Below are 21,968 nucleotides of genomic sequence, written 5' to 3' on the forward strand. Positions count from 1 at the left end.
TTATTTATTTATTTAAAGTGGATTTGTTGGTGATCATCCACATTTGTAACCGAAGTGCTGCTGCAGACAATCAAATGCAGTGACCTCACTGTGTGTGTGCAACAGCAGCCAGTGGCTGGAAAAGCCTTGACACAGAGGGGCACTGCTTTGCCCTCCAGCTTCTCTGCACTCCTCAAAGTGCTATCCCTTTGGAATCTTTCAATACTGCCTTAGAGCTAATCCTGCTGCCTGTGCCTGTGACTAGCTTGGGAATGTGTTCTTCCTGCTAAGCTGTTCATCAGTGGTGTTACCTGGAAATGGTATGTTTTGGCATGTGAGAATAGATAGAAACCTGAGCAGACTGTTTCTGCTAAGTGCATTTAGAACTTAGAGGCTTCCTTGCTGCCTCCCTGATGTGAAGCACACTGACCTCATCTTCCTCTCCCACAGGGGGTGCGGCTGTACTGCCGCCTTCACAGCCTGTTTACCCCAGTAATCAGGTGAGTCCAACTGGGAGAGCCTCAGAGAAGCATGTGGGAGAAGGATGTGGTCTGAAGATGCTGTGTTTGGGTGTGGGAACCTTAACCAGCCTGTCAAGATTGATCTCTCTGGAGCAATCAAACAAGACAGAAGGGTAGCAAGACAGAACCCACGGCTGAACTGTTGAGTGGCTGCAAACTCTGCCTGGTCTGACCTTCTTTACAGCTTTTCAGAGCCTTCCAGACCCTGCTGGACATGCTGCTGTGCTTGCTGTGGACACTGATACCCTGCCTTAGTATTTTTGCCTCACTGGCAGGCTCCCAGCTGTAGCAAAGCAGCTGCCTCTGTACCCCAGGCCCATGCTCACCCAAGTGAGATCTGGGTAGCCTCCTCCTTGCTGCCTCCATGGAAAGGATTTGTTTGCCTTTCCCCTGCAGAGGCAGCTTCTGAACCATTACAAATCACTCCATCCATGCTTGCACTACCTTACCAAATACAAGGTTTTATTCTTTCAGGCTCTTTTGACATTTGCTTGATTTCTACAACTGTTCTCTTTTGGGCAGGGATAAAGATTACCACCTGAGAACCTACAAGTCAGTGGTCATGGCTAACAAACTCATCGACTGGCTGATTGCCCAGGTGAGCAGACCCCTTTGGGCTCTGTGCGCTCTGCATTCCAGCTCTGCTTGGAGGGGTGGTGATGAGCTGAGCAGAATGAGATGCAGGCACTTTGGGGGGGGGTGGTTAGAGCAGTATGTGCAAGTTGTAATCCTCTTAAACTAGGAAAGGAGCAGGAATCAGCTGTCGGAGCCACGCGGCTCAGCCCCTTCTGCTTGTCTGCCTTGGTTGCCGTTGAACTTGAAATGTCTTTAATGAGACTCAGCTCTGTGATTCAGCATTGTTCATGGCTTAAGGTGACATGGAGAGGCTCTGAAAACCTCTGTGTTGCTAACAGGGTGGGTAAGAGTCAGGAGCAAATTGCTGTCGGTGGTTCTGCTGTGTTGTAAGTGCACTCAGAGCAGCACAGCATGTCCTGGCCACCCACTCGGCAGCACCAGGCCTGCAGCAGTTAAGATGCTGACCCTGCTGGGTTCTGTTAGGCAGGAGGCAGTGCTACCGACTTACTGATGTGTTTGTTTAGTTGTGACTGGGGAGAGGTGTGCCACACAAAGGCCTTTGCCAACCCAAACCATTCCATAGTCCTGTCCCTTCTGGTTTAGGCAGTTGGTAGGACAAGAGAAAGTGGCCTCAGGTGGCACCAGGGGAGGTTTAGGCTGGACATGAGGAATAATTTCTTCATGGATCAAGGCCTGGCCCAGGCTGCCCAGGGCAGTGCTGGAGTCCTCATCCCTGGAGCGACTCAAAGCTGTGGAGATGTGGTGCTGAGGGACGTGGTGCAGTGGTGCCCTGGCAGAGATGGGTTAAGGGTTGGACTGGATGATCTGAAAGGTCTCTTCCAGCCAAAATCATTCTCTAGTTCTCTGTGTAGCTATAGATGTATCTAAAAGTGACCTTGGTAAGCATAAGCTCCATCCATTGCCAGCCCTGAGAGGTTGCATTATTGTGCACAGAATCCTTTTTGCTGCTCTGCAGAAGACATTAACCAAATCTGCTCTTTTATTACCCAGGGGGACTGCCGGACGAGGGAGGAAGCAATGATACTTGGGGTGGCTCTCTGTGATAATGGCTTCATGCACCACGGTGAGTAAAATCCATCCTGCTGTTTAATGCTCTCTGCATAGCCGGGAGGGAATGTGGGAGCTGGCAAAGCTGTCACAGAAACGACTCGGAGAGAGCTGTTTCCTTGTGCTGCTGGAGACACCCAGGCAGGCTTCAAGGAGAAAAGCCCCAGTTGTATCCTCTGCCAGTCAGCGTGGTGCTGTGTGCTGGGCATCTGAGCTGCAAAAGCACTGCAGGGCAGCAGCTTCCTCGGCCACTGGGGAAGAAAGGAAGCAGCTAAAGCATCTCTGCACAGAGGAGAGGAGGAAACCTGAGGAGACCCGTAGGAAAGAAAGGAGGGTTTGGGGTGATGAACAAAGGCCGAAGGAGCTGGGCTTTCACAGGGTGACTGGTGACAAAAGCAGGAAGTGGAATGGGGAGAAAGAGAAAATGCTCCTGGCAGCAGCAAACAAAGAAGAGAGAGCAGAGATTTGTGCAGTGCCAGAAATGAGGGCACCTTGAGCTCCATCAGAGAGAAGATTTCAGGGGAAGGATGGAAGCAGCAGGTCACTTACTGCGAGGAAAGAGGGAGAAATTACTTCCTCAGCAGCTTTAGAGAAAGAGGGAGAATTGTTCCTCTCTGCAGTGCTCATTCTTTGACTTCCAAACACACCAACTGCATCCCCTTGCTGCCAGTAGTTCCACAGCCTCACCAGCCCATTCCTAACTCTGCCCCTGGGGTGCTTCACCACTGCGAGAGGTCCGCAGCTTGCCGGGGAGCATCTCCAGCAGCTGAGATCAGGTGTTAGGGTCCTTTGCAGACCCCCGCTTGCGTTTGCATCCTAACTAAAAACCGTTCCGGGCTCGCCTGGGTGGAGCCCAGGTGGTGTAGCTGAGAGTGAGCTCAGTCGCCCCTGTCTGCACCGGGGCCAGCTGGCGGTGGCCGCGGCTGGGCGGTCCTGCGTGGCGGGCGCTGCGGGCGGCGGTGTCTGGCTCGCAAGGGGCACAGCAGGGCTAACTCTGGGCCGTTTGTGCGGCAGTGCTGGAGAAGAGCGAGTTCAAGGATGAGCCTCTGCTGTTCCGCTTCTATGCAGACGAGGAGATGGAGGGGTCCAACATGAAGCACAGGCTGATGAAACACGACCTGAAGGTCGTGGAGAATGTCATAGCCAAGTCCTTGCTGGTGAGTGGTGTGGGCATGGCTGCAGGCACTGGGGAGGAACGTGGCTGTGCACCGCAGAGCCAGCGCCGAGAGGTGCTGCCGGGGCACTGCTGTAGCTCTGCTCTGAGCAGCGTCTGCAACCGTTTTCTCTTTCAGATTAAGTCCAGCGAAGGCAGCTATGGATTTGGGCTGGAAGACAAAAACAAAGTGCCAATTATTAAAGTGGTGGAGAAAGGATCCAGCGCTGAGGTACCGCTCGCTGTAAATTACCTCCCCTCTCTGTCCCTGGGTTACAGGTGCGTGGTGCATGTGTTGTGCAGCAGGAAAACCTGCAGCAGAAGGTAGCAAGGACAAGCTTCAAAGCAAGCTGAGGGATCTGAGGTGGTTCAACCAAAAGAGAAGAGAAGACTCTGGGGAGATCTTCCAATACCTGACGGCTGCAGAGGGACTTTTCCTGAGGGTGTCTAGAGACAGGCCAAGGGGGAATGGTTTGGAGCTGAGGCAGAGCAGGGATAGAGTGCAGCTGAGGAAGGAGTTGTTGAGTGTGAGGGTGGTGAGAGTCTGGAGCAGGCTGCCCAGGGAGGCTGTCGCTGCCTCCTGCCTGGGGGTGTTCAAGGCCAGGGTGGGTGAGACCTTGAGCAGCCAAGTCTAGTTGAGAGGGGTCCCTGCCCATGGCAGGAGGTTGGAGTAGCTGACCTGCAAGGTTCCTTTATAATCTGAGCCATTCTGGGGTTCTGTGAGGCTGCAGTCAGGAGTTGTTTTTCCCTCCTTTTCCAGCTTGCCTTTGTTTGTTTTGTGTTTAAAACATTGCTCTGACAGTAATTTTCTGCTGGGGAAATAGTTGCACTGAGTGTTGATATGAAAGTTGTCACTTCATTTTTACACATGGTATAGTACTCCAGTGATGGCATTAATCAGGAGGGGAATGAACATGCTTGGTAGGATATGAAGTGAGAATAAAACCAGTCTGTGAGCTGCACTTGATGGCATTTCATAATAAAGGATGTCTCAGGCTCTGGGTAAAGTCTGGAATTGGAGCACCTGAAGGAATAAATCCTAAGCTCTGTGTTTGTCAGGACTGCTTTAGGTGCTCTCTGGGCACATCCATATTCTGCTGAGCTGCATGGGAGTCTCTGTACCTGTGAAGATAAACAAAAAGTCTCTTTTCCATGAACAAAATCTGACCTGGATTTAAAGCCTTTCTAACTCTCCTGGTGGAATAGAAATGTAAGACAAGAGTAGCTGCACAATTCAGTATAACACAGCCAGAGCTGTGCCCAGGGGGATTTCCAGCAGGTGAGTTCTGCCAGGGTCTCAGCTCTGCCATCATCCTAGAGCTCAGATCTAAGCTAAGGCTTAGCCTATGCCCTGATCCTGTGTCCTCCTGCCATCCATCCCACTGCTCATGGTTCCTTTCTTAGACCAGAGCTGAAACTCTGCCTGCAGCTTGGCTCAAAGGCCTTGGAGTGTTCCAGGTTGTGGCTGAGTTCACTTACCGAAACATGCATCAAATCTTCCCTTAGGAGAAGGAGCTTTAGTTCCTTTGGAGAATGATGGGTGGGTGAGTTAGGAACAGCAGGAGAAGAGCCCTGAGTGGCTCGGTGAAAGCTGTTGGGCTCATTATGACAACTAATGCTTTAATCACAAGGTCTTGATTAAATCTAGCCCTGGTGTTTGGCTCCCTTCAGGAGGGGTGTTTGTTGTGCAGCCAGCCAGTTCTGGAGGCATTTTGGGGTGTAAGGCCTTGTGGTGGCCTGCAGGGAAGCATCAGGAGCTCGGGTTGCCTGCCCCTGTCCTGCCAGGGCCGGTCCCCGGTGTGAGCGGCGGCAGGAGGCAGCAGACTCAGCGCCGCTGCTCTTTTCCAGATGGCAGGCCTGGAGGTCGGCAAGAAGATCTTTGCCATTAACGGTGACCTGGTGTTCCTGCGGCCCTTCGGGGAGGTGGATTGCTTCCTGAGAGCCTGCCTGAGCAGCAGGCAGCCCCTCCGTGTCCTCGTCAGCACCAAGCCGCGGGAGTAAGTCCTCAGCCCTCGGGGGGATGCTTGCGAGCTGCGCCCGAGCGGGATGTCGAGGGAGCGGCACTCCGCACGGCACTGCGGGCAGGTCTTGCACCTGCAGTGTGAACTCGAGCAGCTTGGTCTGCTTTGGTTTCGCTTTGTGCCATTTGCCAGTCAGCAAAAGCAGACCCAAGCGCTGCCACTTCAAATACCCGCGGGAGCTGCACGCAGCAGCGAAGCTTGCCTGACTGTATGGCTCCGTGCACAGCTCCCTCTGTGTGCGTCAAACGAGCTGTCTGCGGATCGGCTGCTGGGTGGGCAGAAGCTGGATGCTGTGATCCGATGGCACCTTCAGCATGTGCTGTGTGTGCAAAGAGCAGGAGCAAGTGAAGGGCTCCCATCTGTGTCTGACAGAGGCAGCTCTGGGCACAGGTTGCAGCATTCCCACCGGAGTGCAGGTTTTGTTACCTGAAAGGAACACCAAGTGAGGCTGCCGGAGTTCAGTGAGCATGTGGGTGAGCACAGGGCTGCTACCAACGTCAGTGCAGCTGTCACTGCCTTGGAGGTGCACGGAGAGAGTAAGGAGCAGGGCTCAGGAGTAATTCTGAACCTGTTTGCACATGAGGAGGAGCTGTCCTCTGGCAGCAGGTAGGACACAGCCTTGGAGACAGCTCTGGTTTGGTGATGGAATGGAGATTTGTTTCTCCTGTTAATAACTAAAGGTGTCCTGAGAAATGCAATGGCACCCAGGAGGGGAAAGAGCAGAGAAGTATGGCCCAGAGATGTCTTAGCTCACCTGTCATGATCCAGCTCCCCAGGCTGTGCCCTCCTGGCGAGGCACTTCCATCCTTCCCAAAGCTGGCAGTGTGGCTGTGCCAGAGAACTGCTCCCAGGCCCACCTCAGTGCTGTGGTGGTGCTTTGGTCGTGGTCAGCACATGGGAGTCCCCTGCCTGCTGCCTTGCTCTGGCTTGGGCACCTCAGCTTGCTCTTGTGGCTGCTGTCAGGGCTGCGGTTCAGGAGCAGGCATTCAGCTGAGGCTGGAGCTGTTCATTGACTGAAATCCTGACTGCCTTGCTCTCGGGTGACAAAGTGCTGCCTTTTGCTGTGCTCCTGCCAGGACAGTGAAGATTCCTGACGCTGCAGATGGGCTGGGCTTCCAGATCCGGGGCTTTGGCCCATCCGTTGTGCATGCTGTTGGGAGAGGTAAGCCAGAGGAGCTGCCAGGGGTCAACATTTACCATCTAAGACAAATCAGGCTCAGTGATTCAGCTTGGATCCCTCCTGAGTAACAAAGAGTACTAAGTAAAACCATCTCGGGGGGTTCTGTCCTTATGCTTTACAAGCTTTGGATAGATTTTCCTGGGTGTTTAAATTGTGTTGGTGTGGCTGGAAGGAAGGGAGGTTGAGCTGTGTGCTCCTTGCAGGCTAAGGAATAGCTGATGGGTGCAAATTGTCTCCGTGGTGGGTGCTGGGAACCAGTCAGCCTGAGTGTTGGTCTGTTAGGCAGCCACAAGGAGCTGCAGTGCTCTGTAGCAGCTCACACAAAATGCACTTGCCATAACTTGGTGGTGCTTAGTGGCTGCAGATGTTTCCACAGCTGGCTTGGCCAGTGTGTGATGTGGTTGACAAATGCCTGCCATCCTCAGCTCAGCTCAGTGTCTGCTTAGCAGGGTTATCTGTGACAGAATGGTTTAAACTAAAAGGTTTAGACTGGAGAGATGGGAGACGTTTTTTACCCTAGTGGGGGTGAGACCCTGGCCCAGGTTGCCCAGAGAGGTGGGAGATGCTCCACTGCAGGTCAGGTTGTCTGGGCCTCTGAGCAAGCTGCTCTAGTTGCTGGCTGCAGTGAGGTTGGACTGGATGAGCTTGAGAGGTCCCTTCCCACCCAAACCTGCCTCTGGTTCTTGACTGCTGCACTGCCAATGAACAGCTCTTCGATGGTTGCCAAGGCAGAGCCAAGCAGGGCAGTGTTTCCAGCTGCTGAGGGGCAGTTGGGTGCTTTTTCTTCCCTCCTCCCTCTGGCAATTTCCAGTGCCCTGATGTGTGAAGCAGCCAGGTTTGAGCAGAGCTCAATGACTTTTTTTCTCGGCTGTGGTGCAGCGCTGAGATTTCCAAGGGAGAGTCTGTCCTGCAGAGCAGGCAGTTGGGCTGATGTGATAATTATTTCTGCAGCTGGAGCTCAGCTCTGCTGCCTTTCCTTGCTCATTAGGCACACACTTTATTCCAATTAGCCTCAGCACTGTGGAGGTGCTTGCTTGTGGGCTTTGCTCAGCCTGGCAGATTTGCAGCATATGCTTAAATACTTTGCTGAATTGGGACCTTGGGTATGCGAGGAGCTGCGCTGATGAGGTTCAATGAAGCCTATTTACACACCTCTTTGGGAACCCTTTTTTGGGTGGGACTGCAGGCAGTGATGGCATTTCCAAAGGCTGGCTTGGATATTAGGTGTAAAACGCAGCTGACCCCAAAAGAGGGGACTCCAGGTATGCTCTTATTCAGTGGGCAGAAGCTTTTCCCAGGGTGGCTGTGCCACTGTGAAAATAAATCACCCAGCCAGGCATTTTATGCTGCTCCAAGAGAGCGTCTGGGGGTTCGTTTCCCTCCTCACAACAATTAAGTTTGAGCACTCCTGCCTGACTGTCTCTGGATATTTTGATGCCAGCTGCAAGGCACTGCTGTGACTGAGGTGGTGAAACAGTGACAATAAGAACAAGGTCCCTGGAAATGTCTCAGTGTTTAACAAGGACCTCGAGTGAGCTCTGATACTTCATGGGGAGTCGTCAGGAAGCTTTTATTCTGTGTGTAAGAGGCTGCTGAAGGAGTCAAGAAGCTTGGAGTGTACAAAAGAACTCAGAGTAGAAGTGGTCTAAGGTATAATTAGTGATTTTCCAGCTCTTTTTATCCTTTTTGTCCTTTTCTGGAAGAAAAATTCTCCCCATTTTCATATTCCAAATCAGCCTTTGTGTGCCAAAACATCCTTCAGAAAGCCTGGTGGGGTTTGGTCTCTTCTCACATGCAGCACATGACAGGGCAAGAGGAAAGGGCCTCAAGTTGTGCCCAGGGAGGTTCAGGTTGGATGTTAGGAACAATTTCTTCCCAGCAAGGGCTCTCGGGTGCTGGCAAAGGCTGCCCAGGGAGGTGGTGGAGTCCCTCTCCCTGGAGGTGTTTAAAGGACCCATGGATGTGGTACTGAGGGACGTGGTGCAGTGGCAGTGGCTTAGCAGCCCTGGTGGGACTGTGAGCTCTGGGTGAGCTGTTAGACTTGATGACCTCAGAGGGCTCTCCTATGGTTCTGGACCTGGTCTGGTCTCCTGGAGAGCTGCCTCTGCTCGGAGTGCCGCCGCAGAGGCAGCCTGTGGTCAGGGGAGGTGTCAGACCCGGCAGCAGGTTCTGGGGCTGTGCGTGTAGGCTGCGAGGGAGCAACCGGGGAGGGAAATGTGTGAACGCTGTGGGGCTTTTGACAGGAACAGTGGCAGCTGCAGCAGGTCTCCACCCTGGGCAGTGCATAATCAAAGTGAATGGCATCAACGTCAGCAAGGAGAGCCATGCCAGCGTCATCGCCCACCTGACGGCCTGCAGGAAGCACCGGCGGCCCATGCAGGTACCCCTCCCGCAGCCTTTCCGTGTGCTCCAGCGGGCTGAGGGGCAGGAGCGGCGGATGCCAGCCAGGAGGCTTGCCGGGGGCACTGCTGAGGTCGGGGTTGGGTTCTGCTTCCCGAGAAGTCTCAGCCTGTAGCTTTTTCTTTTCAAAGGATTCTCGCAGGCGCTTCTGCAGCTGTGTGCTGAAGGCCCTGGGAGCTGTGCTCTCCTCGGGCTGCAGAGGGCTTCGCACAGCTCCCTGCCTGCCCAGCAGCAGCAGAGCTCAACGCACAAAGCTCGTCTGCTTCAGAGCCTGCAAGACTTCAGTGCCTGGGGAGCAGAGTGCAGGGGCTGCATCCTCCGCAGCCTCTGCCCTCCCAGTGCATCCCAGCCCTGCAGCAAGCATGCAGCCCAGGGCTCAACATTCCCTTTCTGGTTTTTATACAAGCCTGCAGCTTTTGTTATCTTCTTCGCATGCTGTTTTTGTTACCTTCCTCACCTTAGCTCAGGAGAAAGCCTCAGGCTAGCAAGATGCAAACTTGAGGACGAAGCTGCGGAGCAGATGCATTCTTTTCTCTAATCTTTCCAACTCCCTGCAAACTCTCCATGAGCCATGGGCCAGTATCACCAATTAGCTTCTCCAGCTCTGCCAGTGCGTGTTAACTGAGAAGGAAAATGCAGTTAGAAAGCAGAGTGAAGTCCCTCTCCTATACCTCCTGCACAGATAGGAGATGAGAAGGATAAGTAAGGGTTAGCCACTGCTGTCTCATGCAAACAGTCCTTACGGAGATGTTTGGCCAGATGTTGGTGTTCAGTACAGAGCTGGAGTTGGTCAACTCCAAGGTCAAGCTCACCCATTCTTTAAAGGAAGATGTGGGGGCTCTGGGCACTACCAAGTGGCTCAGATCAGAGAGAAAAAAGCCCACATCTCTCTGCTTTTTCTTTCCTGATTCCTTGTCTGCCACTCTGCAGTTTGGTTTGAGCTCCTGAGTTCCCTGGCAGAGCTGTGCCAGTGGCAGGTGTCACACTGTCACAGACCCCACTCTGTCTCCTTGCAGCCTGCTCTGAGATGAAATTGAAGTTGACCAAATGCTTCAGATAGTTTTAAACAAAGCCAACGTTCTCTCTAATTTCCAAAGCACCGTTTTCACTTGGAGCTCAGAAGGCAGAAAGCTGATAATAAGCAGGGGATTCAAGCAGTATTCCAGCAGCTGCTCTCAGCAGCTCTCACAAAGCTTTTCCTTAGCTGTTTCTGTGGTTGTTTTCCAGCAAGATTCTATCCAGTGGGTTTACAACAGCATTGAGAGTGCACAGGAAGACCTCCAGAAAACCTCCAGCAAGCCCTCTGGAGATGATGGAGGAGATGCCTTTGACTGCAAAGTGGAAGGTTTGTGCTGCCTGCTGTGGTCCTGTCGGTGTAGCAGCAGGGCGAATAGAGGCAGGGCTTGGCTTCCAGAGGGGCAGTTGCCAGCAGAGCCTGAGATGTGTCTGACACCAGGGTTTGCTTCTTGCTGTATCCAAAGGTGTGCATCTAACATGCTTCTCTCTGCTTCTCTTTCCCATCAGAGAAAAAGCTTCCCTGCATGCTCTAGGGAAAATCTGATCAATTTTCACTCCTAGGACCCAGAATCCTAGGAATTGCCTGATCTATTTCCCCACTGGCAACCACGGAAGGCTCAGGAAGCCACTGGTGCCCGAGGAGTGCCAAGTCAGCTCTCCTCCTCTTCTCTCCAGGCAGTTAGCACCTCCATAATCTGCATGCTGTGCGTCCTGCTGAGCAGAGGCAGTTACGTGTCACTCAGCTGTGCCCTCTGGGTGAAGGCTGGTGCTGGGGTTCCATTTCTCAGCGCTGACACTTCCCATGCTTGGTTTCTTCTAGTCTGTTTAGTTTCCCCTTTCCCCTTCTTTGCTGCCCCTGGATTACAAAGGCACTCGAGCGAGTCCCCTTCACCAGCCACAAAGGGAGGCTGCTGTGCTTGGCCATGCCTTGCAGCAGTCTGACACTTGAGCACCATAAGCCTGCTGGGGGTCTGCTTTCCAAAGCATGCAGCTGGGGTTGAGATGAATGTTTCACGTGGAATGAGCACAGCACTCCTGTTTCCAGACCTATGTCCTATTTAGGGCCAGCCCTTCTGGCCTGAGTTCTCTTTGTTCTGATTTCTTCCCTTCCAGAGGTAATTGACAAGTTCAACACCATGGCAATAATTGATGGGAAGAAGGACCACGTGAGCCTGACTGTGGACAACGTTCACCTGGAGTATGGGGTGGTTTATGAGTATGACAGCACTGCTGGCATCAAGTGCCATGTGCTGGAGAAGATGATTGAACCCAAGGGGTTTTTCAGCTTGACTGCAAAGGTGCAAAGCCATTTTCTGTGCTCTTTGATTGGTAGCAGTGGAGCAACGGCTGTGAGAGCTGGGCTTGTTCAGCATGGAGAAGAGAAAGCCCTGGAGAGGCCTTGGAGTACCTGAAGGGGTGACAGGAGAGCCAGGGAGGGGCTTCTTACAAGGGCTTGCGATGAGAGGATGAGAGACAATGGCTCTGAGCTGGAAGATGGGAGATTGAGGCTGGAGACTGGGGAGAAATTCGTGATGGTGAGGGTGGAGGGACTCTGCCACAGGTTGCCCAGAGAGGTTGAGGATGTCCCCTCCCTGGAAGTGTTGGATGAGGCCTTGAGCAACAAGTTTATTTGTGAGGCATCCCTGCCCATGGCAGGGGCATTGGAGTAGATGATCTCTGAGGTCCTTTCCAACCTGAGCTGTTCTGTGCCTTGTTTTGTTCCTCCGTCTCTCTGTTCTGGTGCAGTTTCCATCACAGCAGGATGTCAGTCCTTGGGCTGTACAGTTTCTGGTCCCCAGTTCCTGTTGACTTCTGCAGAACACTCTGGGGGCCACAGCACTCTCTTCTCTTGTGTACTTTCTCAGGGTGTTAGCATCATTTACCCTGCCAGAGCAAAGGTTTGCTGCGAGCAGAGAATTAATTCATCAGCTTTGCATAATGTCTGCTGTTGGAGTCAGTGCACCAGCCAATGTGTTGCAGAGGAGCTGTAGTGGTTGCATTAGTAGGAAATTAGTAGTAAATCCATTATCAGTGTCATGAGAAGGCAAATAAAAGGACTTATTATGGGTATAAATTATGCAGAGGATAGATTTAAAGATGCCTCTCTGCTTCCCCAGTCTCACCAAGTGTTGTTAGGCATCAGTGTCTGTAATGGCAAAAGGCAACTGTCAGGCTCCTCAGCTCCAGTGCTAAGGGCTGATGAGGCAGGGCTTGGCTTTGGCATCTTGTCACCTACTGCTTCCACTTTCATTGTCTAGATTCTGGAAGCCCTGGCAAAAAGTGATGAGTGTTTTGTGCAGAGCTGCAGCAGCCTGAATTCCTTGAATGAAGTGATCCCCCCTGAGCTGCAGAGCAAGTTCGGTGTCATCTGCAGCGAGAAGGTCGAGCACATCCGCCGGAGGATCTCCAGCTACAAAAAGGTATGGCCAGCAGCTCCCCACCCCCTGACACCTGCCTCTGAGGGCAGCCAGGGGAAGTAGCCTGACACCTCTGTACAGTGGCTGTTGCAGTGGCAGAACTGGATGGCACCTGAGCTGCCCTGAGGTGTGAGTGTCTGACCTGAAGAATGGCACCAACTGTTTTCAACCCCTGCTCTCTGTTGTCCCTCTGTTAGACCCTTCTGTGTGCAGCTGCAGACACCATCCTGCCTCCTTCTCACACAAGGCCCAGCTTTCTTCCAAATGCCTGGAGCCAATGCTCTGGGGAGTTTGCAGATGTTCCCCAGCAGTGAAGCAATAGAAGCAGAATTGTTTTCTGTGCATTTTAAACTAAGTGCATCTTAGTTTAAAACAGCAAAGTGTTGCCCTTCTCTTCAGCTTTGGTGCCCTTTGGACTGTGGCAGTTTTCTTTCTGGCGTGACTATAACAGCAATAGCTCTGCAAAGTGTTAGATTAACCTGGCTTAATGAGACATTATAGCATGACAAAAGGAGAAGGTGCTGACTTCCATAGGCTGGAGGTGGGAATGAATCCAGACTGGCAGTGAGACCTTTGCTTGCTCTCAGGCGCTGGGAGTCAACCAGTTGCCAGGTTGCTAAAGCAAACTTATTTTCTCCTCCTGGCTTCTTGGTTTCTCTCCCGTACAAACTAATTCTTAGGAGTTTGGAACTGGTTTGGAACTGGAGCCAAACTGGCTTCACAGATCTGGCTAGGCCCTGTCTGATCCTGTAGGGGATTCATAGACTGGTTTGTTCTGGGAGGTAAAGTGAAAAGAGGAAGAGGTTCAGTGCAGAAGTTTCACAGTTCTGGAAGTTGAGAAGGAACAGATCAACTTCTCTTGTTTTCCAGAGGAAAAAGAGGGAAGCCTGCAAGGAAAACCTGCAGCTTCAGTAGGGTGAAGGTCAGAACCTGATTTTCCAAAGACTTCTCAGGCTGCTGTCTGGCAAGAGATGGAATAAACTGAGGAGCTGAGTGACAGGAGGCACCAGAAGGGCTCTGGTGCTGCGTTACCAAGCATCCTGTCGCTGTCTGCCCCAGTTGGAAACCTCCCTCTTCCCAAAGGGACCAGAACTCAAACCAGCTCACTTCAAACCCCAGAGGTGTTAGTCTGTCACCTTGCTATCTGCAGAGTGTGGGTAGCACCGAGGTGGTTTGCCCCTCTCCTGCAGCTAGAACCCTCCAGCACGATGTGCAGGGAGCCGGGGAGGGAGGTTTGTGTTCTGCTGGGTGCCAGGAGCCTCGGGGAGGTTTCCACAGTGCTGTGCTGCCTAGGAGCAGATATTGCTGATGCCAACTGCACCTCTGAGCTCATCTGCTCAGAAATCACTGCTCACAGCTATAGCTTCTAGTGCCAGTTAGCCAGGCAGTGGCTCTGGGCACAGAAATGCTGTTCCCTTGGCAAGGTGCAGGTAACCATAGCTACAGGAGACTTTGCCGAGCGCCGGAGCCCGGCTTGGCTCCTGGTTTCACTGCAAGACTTTGGGTTCTATAAATAGGAAGCCTGTGGATTTCTGCAGTTGCTATTATTATTAACAGAACATTTTGCTCATAAGAGCCCTCCAGCTCAGCACCATCACTCCCAGATGTTTCTCAACACATATATGAAAAGAATTTTGGGCCTGACTTCTGACCTGATTAAATCGTGGCCAGGCATTTGGTCTCTCTGGAGCAGGATGTGTGGGAGATTGAGATGTGAAGTATGTCCTGCTTGCAGGAACGTTGTCCTCGCTGCCCCTCTTGCTATTTGTACATTCTTCAGCCTTTGGACAAGTCCATAATTGGCTTTCTTGTAACCTTCCAGATCTCACTCTGGTGTAGGGGTTTAATGTAGCTAATCACTCAAACGTTCGTCGGGCTGGAGCTGTGTGACAGCCCAGTGAGCAGACCTGAAATCCCACACAAAAAGCTGTTTGCTCTCCAGAGACAGAACTCTGCTCAGCTGAAGTGTTTGTCACAGCCTGAGTGATTGGATTTGTGCTGACATTTACTGGGGAAGGAGCTCTGCAAGTTAGCTCTGAGAATCCTGTGCGTGAGCCGCGCTGTGCAGCTGAGGTGGGTCTGGGCAGTGTTGTGACTGGAGATGCTGCGATTAAAATACCAGCGACTTGGAACCGGTTGCAGCTCTTCCAGGCAGAGGTCTCCCTAACAACAGTTTGGGAAGCTTGGCAGGACTCCTGCTGGTGGCTGACGAGGCTCTTTTGCAGCAGGGGAGCTTGATCTGCTGGCTGGTGGCTCCGAAGGAGCTGCGCTCTCACGGGCCCTGAGTTTAGTCTGCTTCAGTCTCAGCTGCTCTGGGCTGACATCAGCTCACCCGAGCAAATACCTTGAGCCTGCTCGGCTGGGCAAGGAATTTCAGGTGCTGTAGTGAAGGAGATGTGGCTGAGCACTGTGTGAGAATTGGACTATGAAACAAACTGGGGGGCAAATCCACATTCATCGTTTTGCTGAGGTGATTTCTGGGGCAGAGCAGGTGGAGGACCAGCAGGGGCTGTCAGATAAGGTGTTTGCAGTTTCTGTGCTCTCATGCTCAGCAGCTTCACAGAACCACTCAAAGTCACTGAATGGTTGAGGTTGGAAGAGACTCTAACAAACTTCAAGCCTGGCCTCACCAGTGCTGAGGAGAGAGGCAGGATCACCTCCTTCCACCTGCTGCAACACCTCTCCCAGGATGCCACTAGGGAGAACTTCATCCTTCCTGACTATGAAATCCACAATGTATAGCTTCCCATCCTGCCTTTGTCACAGCTTCGGGCAGCAACTGAAGAGAGTGTGGCAAGACATGGTCTGGAAACCAGCTGTGGGTGAAAGAGGGGTTTCTTCCCCTGCAGAGAGAGGTGGAAGCTCCTAAGCCAAGGAGTCTGAAGTCAAGGATACCTTTCAGTATTGCAACTTTTAGTCTCTAAGTCAGGTTCTTGGCAGGTTTTGTCTGCCAGATGCTGACTCTTCCAAAGCTGCTGATCACAGCCTTGCTTTTCTCTCTCGCTGCTAGTTTTCAAGAGTGCTGAAGAACAGAGCTTGGCCTACCTTCAAACAGGCCAAGTCGAAGATCTCTCCCCTCCACAGCAGTGACTTCTGTCCCACCAACTGCCACATCAACGTGATGGAGGTGTCCTACCCTAAGACCTCCACTTCCCTGGGCAGTGCCTTTGGGGTGCAGTTAGACAGCAGGAAACATTCTTCCCATGAAAAGGAGGCTAAAAACTCAGATCAGGGTAAGTCAGTTGGATTGCAAAGAGCTTCTTTGAGACCCTCTGGTACAGTGTCTAAAGGCAGATGGTTTAGGTTTGTGTCCCAGATGGCAAAGCTAAGGACAAGCCTTTGTGGCATGCTCCTCTTTTGGGTACTTGGCTTTATGTTTCAGCATCATAAAGCCTGATCATCATTTCACTTCTTCTGCCTTGCATAGCCTGACTTTGGTATGCAAAAATGAAATCATTACATGGATCATAGAACGGTTTGGCTTGGAAGGGACCTTAAAGCTCATCCAGCTCCAACCCCCAGCCATGGGCAGGGACACCTCCCACCAGCCCAGGTTGCTCAAGGCCTCATCCAGCCTGGCCTTCAGCACTTCCAGGGAGGAGGCATTCACAGCCCCCCTGGGCAACCTGTTCTGAAGTATCAAGCCAGCTTCTAAAGCGTGTTGGAACACAAAGGTGCTGAGCTCACCTCTCTGGCTGTTTCCCAGGCAAGCTGAATCCCATGATTTATGTCCAGCACACCATCACTACCATGGCTGCTCCTTCAGGCCAGTCTCTTGGCCAGCAAGAAGGCCACGGGCTGAGGTACCTGTTGAAAGAAGAGGATTTGGAAAGCCAGGATGTCTATCAGAAGCTGCTGTTCAAGCTGCAGGCTGCGCTGAGGGAGGTGGAGTTGTGTGTCTGTCAGATCGATGAGTAAGTAAATGGCACCATCTGGGCTGGCTTCTCTTTGCCATTCAGGATTGATCAATCTGGGCAGCCTTTTTGTGTGGTGTGGGATCAGTGCTGGCTTCAGAGAGAATTAAAAAGATTAAAGACTGAAAGAGAGTTGAAGTGTAGGTAATGCTGTAGTTTGTTCTTTTCCCTAGCATCCCTCTTGGGGTTTTCCCCCCAGTTCAGTTTGTATTTCTCTGGAATGTGGCAATTCTCAGTGTCCTGAGGTGAGAGAAATAGGAGACCCAGGCCCCCCTGCCAGCTGAAACCCCCCTGGGAATGGAACCAAAGGGCAGAGGTACAAAGATAGCATCACTGAACTCCCCAGGTATTGCTGATCAGTCCCCAGGGTGGCTTTGGACAGTGACTGGCTGGAGAGCAGCCCTGAGGAGAGGGACTTGGAGGCGCTGGTGGAGGAGAAGCTCAGTCTGAGCTGTCGGTGTCTTCTGGCAGCCCAGAGAGCAACCAGAGCCTGGGCTGCATCAGGGCAAGGGAACTGATCCTCCCCTTCTGCTCCACACTGCTGAGACCCCACCCAGAGTACTGCATTCTGCTCTGGAGCCCCTGGGACAAGAGAGATGTGGAGGTGCTGGAAGGGGTCCAGAGTAGGGCTTGCATCCAGCTTTGGGGCTGTGTGTTTTAGACTCCCTGAGCTGGTTTCTAAGAGCACTTTGGTGACCTCAGGATCTAACAGCTCCAGAATTCTTTTGCCCAGAGTTGCAGCTTTCCTTCAGAGGAGTTCAGCAAACCCCTTTTCCTTGCAAGCAGAGCCTGCCTGCTGAGAGAAAGCAAACAGCTCCCTCAGGAAAAGCTCCATCTACCTTCATCAGTCTTGTGCTGAGATCTTGGCAGCAGGGCCTGAGCAGGCACATAAAAGAGGAGGATATAATTGTCTGTGTCTTGACAAATAACCACTCAGGGAAGGTATTTGCAGGAGCTGCAGCTGCAGTTCATACTGCTTGTTTCTCACTCCTGCTGATTCTCTTACAACCACAAAACCCACAAGAAGTCACCAGCAGAGATCTGCCCAAAGCCCACAAGTGCTGTGCTGTGCTGGTAACAGGGCACAAGGAGGGCTGGGAGCTGGCAGCCACAGCTCTGAGCCTCTTGTCAGAGGAGCAGAGAAACTGACAGCTCGGTCCTGGGCTGGTTGCAGCTGAAGAAAGATAACTTGGTTAGCATTAATAATGAGTTACTTCAGCAGGCAGAGCCCCCCAGAGTGGAGACAGATCCCTAACCCTCCTGAAAGCAGGGTGTGTGTGGAGAGACTTGAGAGAGCAAGGGAAGACATTCTGAAAGCTGCCCTTCACTTCCCACCAGGGCAGCATTTTTGCTCACAAATGAGTTGCCTCTCCCATGGTCTTGTAATGACAGGACAAGGGGAAATGGCTTTAAACTGGCAGAGGGGAGAACCAAACTAGATGTTAGGAAAGGGTTCTTTGCAGTGAGGGTGGTGAGACACCGGCACAGGTTACCCAGGGAGGTTGGGGACCACAGAATCGCTCAATGTGATCTTTTCACTGAGGCACTGAGGACTTCGTCTCTTGACTTCTTGTTCTCTTTGATGAGTCCTCTTTCATACCAAGTGTGGTGGTATCATATGTGAGCTCAGCTGCTCCAACACCTGCTGAATTCCTGCCCCAGCCTTCGTACAAGACACAGCTTAGCAGTGCTCAAGTGTTCAGTAACCCGTGGAGGTTTCAGTTACTCTTCTGAGGTGTGTCCCTTCATCTCCTCATCTGGGCATGGACTGAATGGAGATATTCCCTTCACATGTCCTGGAACAGCAGTTGGAGGTGCAGGAGAGCTTTTACCCTGTGGTTAGCTCACTTCTGCACACCATGACTGTCTCCTGCTGTCCATCTTGTCCCACACAGCCTCCTCTCTTCCATAACCTACTCCCCAAAGCCAGAGCGGAAGACGCCTGAGCCTGCCGTGCCAGCAGACAGTGACACCGAGAGGGGAGAGAGGAATGGGAAGAAAGTCTGCTTCAGTGTGACTGGGGATGAGCAGGAGGACTCTGGCCATGACACCATCAGCAACAGGGATTCTTACAGGTAACTTTCATTTCTCACTGGATCAAACCTGGGGCTTTGCAGGCTGTCAGGTGGCAGTAAAGCTGTCAGGATACAATGATCCTGACGTTTCCAACAGGCCTCAAGATGTCTAAACCCAACTCCTCCGTGAGTTGCCAGATCCTTTACAAGGCTATCAGAGGCAGAGCTGCAAAGATTTCATTTAGATTCTCTCTCTCACAAAAACCAGAGGGAATTTCTGTTGCTGTGTTCCCCAACAAAGCTTCAAACCCCTGCCATGGAAAGCCTGCAGCTAGAGCCAGCACTCTGGCTGATCCAAAGGGAAAATCCCTCTTTCTCAATGAACCTTCCTCACCTCCTTCCACTGTGAGTACTGCAGTATCATCTCCTCTCTCTAGCATTCACAGTGCAGCACGTTTGCTATGAGTGAAAATGCAAAGAGTTTGGAAAGGGAAGAAGTAATTAGAGCAAGCAGAGGGCTCATAAAGATCATCTTCCATTGCTCAGAGAGAGTTAGTTAACTACAGGATATAAAACCTAAATTAAAATGTTAGCTGCAAGTGAAATAAGGCTTCATTATTTGTTCATTAGCAGGGTTCATTATCATGCTCAGGAAGTAGCATCTCAGTGGGGTCATCGTTCTCCGAGCAGAGCCTTGGCTTGCTGAGCTCTGTTTCATAAGCTAATATTTGATGGCTGAAGACAGGAGCCCTTGGTCAGAGCAGGAACAGCAGTGCAGTGAGGCACTGACACAGAGATGAAAGCACAGCTCATTTGCACCATGTGGAACACAAAAAGTGCTGCTCCAGCTGCAGCTCCTGCAGGGCTCCCTGCATGTCCCTGTTGTGTCCAACTGGCCATGCAGGAGCTGCTCCTGCCAGGAGCTCCCCATCTATCACAAGGGTTGTGTGTGCAGAAGGAAGGTGTGAGCTAGGGCACGAGTGTCCCTTCCAGCAACCCACCACCACAGAATCAGTAAGGCCATCGAGTCCAACCACCCTGGTTCCAGGCATTCCCAGCCCGTTCTGGCTGTTCGGGAAGGACACAGTCTAGGGTTCCACGTGCTGAGTGTCGGTGACACCTGTGAGGTTGGCATAGTTGTTGGGGTGACATTGGAATGGTTTGGTTTCTTTGCCTCCATCACTACCTAGGCAGCACTTACAAGCCCCAGATCACATAATGCCCTCATGTCAGGGCTGGATGCAGCCCCTGGCAGGTTCCTTCTCTGTGGTAGGAAGCCAGCAGCAGCACAGCTGAGCTGCAGAATGCTGTGGCTGATACCTCATGCTCTGGCTCTCATTTCCCTGGCTATTTTTCCCCTCACGCTCTGCACAATCCAGTTTTAAATAACCTTCATCTTCCCTTTGAAAGATTCGGTAAGGGAGCAGAGTTGGTTTGCAAACATTTCTTAATGCCCAGCCAGAAATCCTCCCTGCTCTCTGGGGCTGCTCACCCTCTGCTAGAGCATGCTGCTGCTGCTGCTGTCTTCTCATTTGCTTAATGGATGTGACTGTAACTAGATCGTATTGCTTCATTTAAAACTTGTCTCCAGGCGCTTACCTGGTTGGCTACTGGTCCAAAATACAGCCCTTGGCCAGGACATGTCAGTCAGTGTGCCAAAAGTAGGCACAGATCACCTCTGTGCTCAGAAGAGCCCAGAGAGGCAGTGGGGAGCAGCTGGGCTGAGGTGGAGCTGCAGCACTGTCTGTAACCAGAGCTGTGTGGTGCAGTGGTGGGCAGTGAGTGCAGCCAGCTCAGTAACCAAACCCCAGGTCAGCAAATGCAGATGTCCTTCAGGTGCACTTCTACATTGTCTTCTGTCCACTTGGGGTCTTCAGGCTGCTTCTGCTGCAGTTACTACTTAAGCATTTCCTGCATCGAAGCTAAACAACCCCCGTGTGGCTAAATAACTCTGACTTCAAGCTTAGCTTTAGCAGAGGAGGCTCTGCTTGTGCAGCAGAAGTAGGGATGTTCTCCATGTGTTGTCTGTACAGAGCCAGTTAGTTTTGAGGGGAAAAAAGCAGGAGAACTCCACAGTCTTGTCCCCAGACCCCCCTGCTAGTCCGATGTGGGTGACGCTTTGTGTGCATGGAAGCGAAGCCTCAGGTGTAAATCTCTGCATGTCTCTACCAAACGAGCAGCTCCAAGAGAGGAGATCCTCAACTCTCTTTTGGCTGGCAGGGAAAACCAGTTTGTAAGTTGAGTTTTGGTACTACTCAAATGGAGCAGATCTCTCTTGACCCCACTGTGGACTCCAGTCTACAAGTCCTAAAGTAGTGTGCTGGGGTGAGGCAGCACTGGGCTGGGGGTGCAGCACTGGGATGTGGAGCAGCTTGGCAGAACGTTTGGTGCCACAGTTTCAGACCCTGTCAGCCCTGTAAGAGCAGTTGGTTGTCCTGCAGTGAGATGTGGGTTGCCACTCTGCAGGTACCTGCTGATGTGCAAGGTAAGGGCAGACAAACCGGATCATGACCCCTGGGAGTCCGCTCCTCTGAGTGCTGCCAGGGCTGCAATGGGAGGCTGAGCAGGGGGCTCTGGGGTGGTGTCAAAGTGCTGTACAGAGCAGCTCCTTGACACACTGCCACGGGGAGAAGGGAGATGCTTTCCATAGCTGTGCTGCAGAGCCTGTGCTGAAGGACAAGGCTTCATTTCTGGCTTTGTTTTGTGTTTTTCTCTCAGTGACTGCAACAGCAACAGGAACTCCATTGCCTCCTTCACCAGCGTCTGCAGCAGCCAGTGCAGCTCCTACTTCCACAGTGATGAGATGGATTCAGGTATGCTCAGCTGGGACTCTGCCAGGTTTATTCTTTCAGTTTGCCTGGCAGCTGGGTGGGGTTTGTTTGAAGAATGGCATCCTCCTTGGTACTGCAAGTGTCACTGGGGCAGTCCAGCCTGCAGAAGAGAAGACTCCAGGTGACCTTCTGGTCAGTTCGTAATGGGGCTGATCCGAAGGCTGGGGACAGCCTCTTGAGCAGAGCCTGTTGAGACAGCACACAGGGAGATGGTTTGAAACTTCAACTGGAGAAGGGAGACATTTGTGGAAGAACTGGTGAGAGCCTGGCTCCGAGTGCCCAGAGAGGTGGGAGATGCCCCATCCCTGGAACCACTGCAGCTCAGGTTGTGTGGGACTCTGAGCAAGCTGCTCTCGTTGGGGATGTCCCTGCTGACTGCAGGGGGGCTGCACTGGGTAACTTGAGAGGTCCCTTCCCACCCAAACCAGTCTGGGATTACCTGATGCTGCCTCTGCCTAGCTGGAGTGCTGCTGTGGCAGAGCCAACATTGCAGCATCCATGTGGACAGGCTGGGCTAGACAGAGCTCTGTCACCACTCCTGCCCTCTGGCCTTGGCAGTGCCTTGGGTTGCACAGGGTCAGGAGCATTTTAGGTGAGTGTGAGATGCTGTCCCAGGCTGTGCCAGCACCAGGGCAGGAGGATGTGGCTGTGTTTGCAGGGAGGAATGTGGGATGAGACAAGAGCCTGTTCTTGTTTATGCCATTGCAGTCTGATGTAAATAAATGCAGCTGCTGGGAGGAGGAGGTGGCAGTGAGCTGCCTGGAGCAGCAGGTCAGGCACAGGGACTGCTAAGGGAAAATATTTACTCAATGCTGGGAGTTTATCCTTTGGGAATGAGTGAGGGAAAGAAAGAGCTGGGGACATCAGTTGAATATG

General features: G+C 52.3%; 1 protein-coding gene across 5 annotated transcripts in view; it reads left to right on the plus strand.

Moving 5' to 3' along the window:
• PREX2 (phosphatidylinositol-3,4,5-trisphosphate dependent Rac exchange factor 2) overlaps positions 1-21,968 on the plus strand; it is a 107,676-nt gene that overhangs the window by 56,691 nt on the left and 29,017 nt on the right. For all 5 annotated transcript variants that reach the window (XM_064170495.1, XM_064170492.1, XM_064170493.1 and 2 more), the window contains 15 exons: positions 430-479; positions 1,023-1,098; positions 2,088-2,160; positions 3,159-3,301; positions 3,437-3,529; positions 5,146-5,294; positions 6,395-6,480; positions 8,742-8,878; positions 10,126-10,243; positions 11,029-11,213; positions 12,174-12,335; positions 15,343-15,565; positions 16,039-16,246; positions 18,142-18,321; positions 20,980-21,074. In XM_064170495.1, the coding sequence (XP_064026565.1) occupies positions 430-479; positions 1,023-1,098; positions 2,088-2,160; positions 3,159-3,301; positions 3,437-3,529; positions 5,146-5,294; positions 6,395-6,480; positions 8,742-8,878; positions 10,126-10,243; positions 11,029-11,213; positions 12,174-12,335; positions 15,343-15,565; positions 16,039-16,246; positions 18,142-18,321; positions 20,980-21,074 (1,978 nt within the window). The remainder of the gene's footprint in view (positions 1-429; positions 480-1,022; positions 1,099-2,087; positions 2,161-3,158; positions 3,302-3,436; positions 3,530-5,145; positions 5,295-6,394; positions 6,481-8,741; positions 8,879-10,125; positions 10,244-11,028; positions 11,214-12,173; positions 12,336-15,342; positions 15,566-16,038; positions 16,247-18,141; positions 18,322-20,979; positions 21,075-21,968) is intronic.

Source organism: Pogoniulus pusillus, chromosome 34 (genome assembly GCF_015220805.1).
Source record: "Pogoniulus pusillus isolate bPogPus1 chromosome 34, bPogPus1.pri, whole genome shotgun sequence".
NCBI lineage: Eukaryota > Metazoa > Chordata > Aves > Piciformes > Lybiidae > Pogoniulus > Pogoniulus pusillus.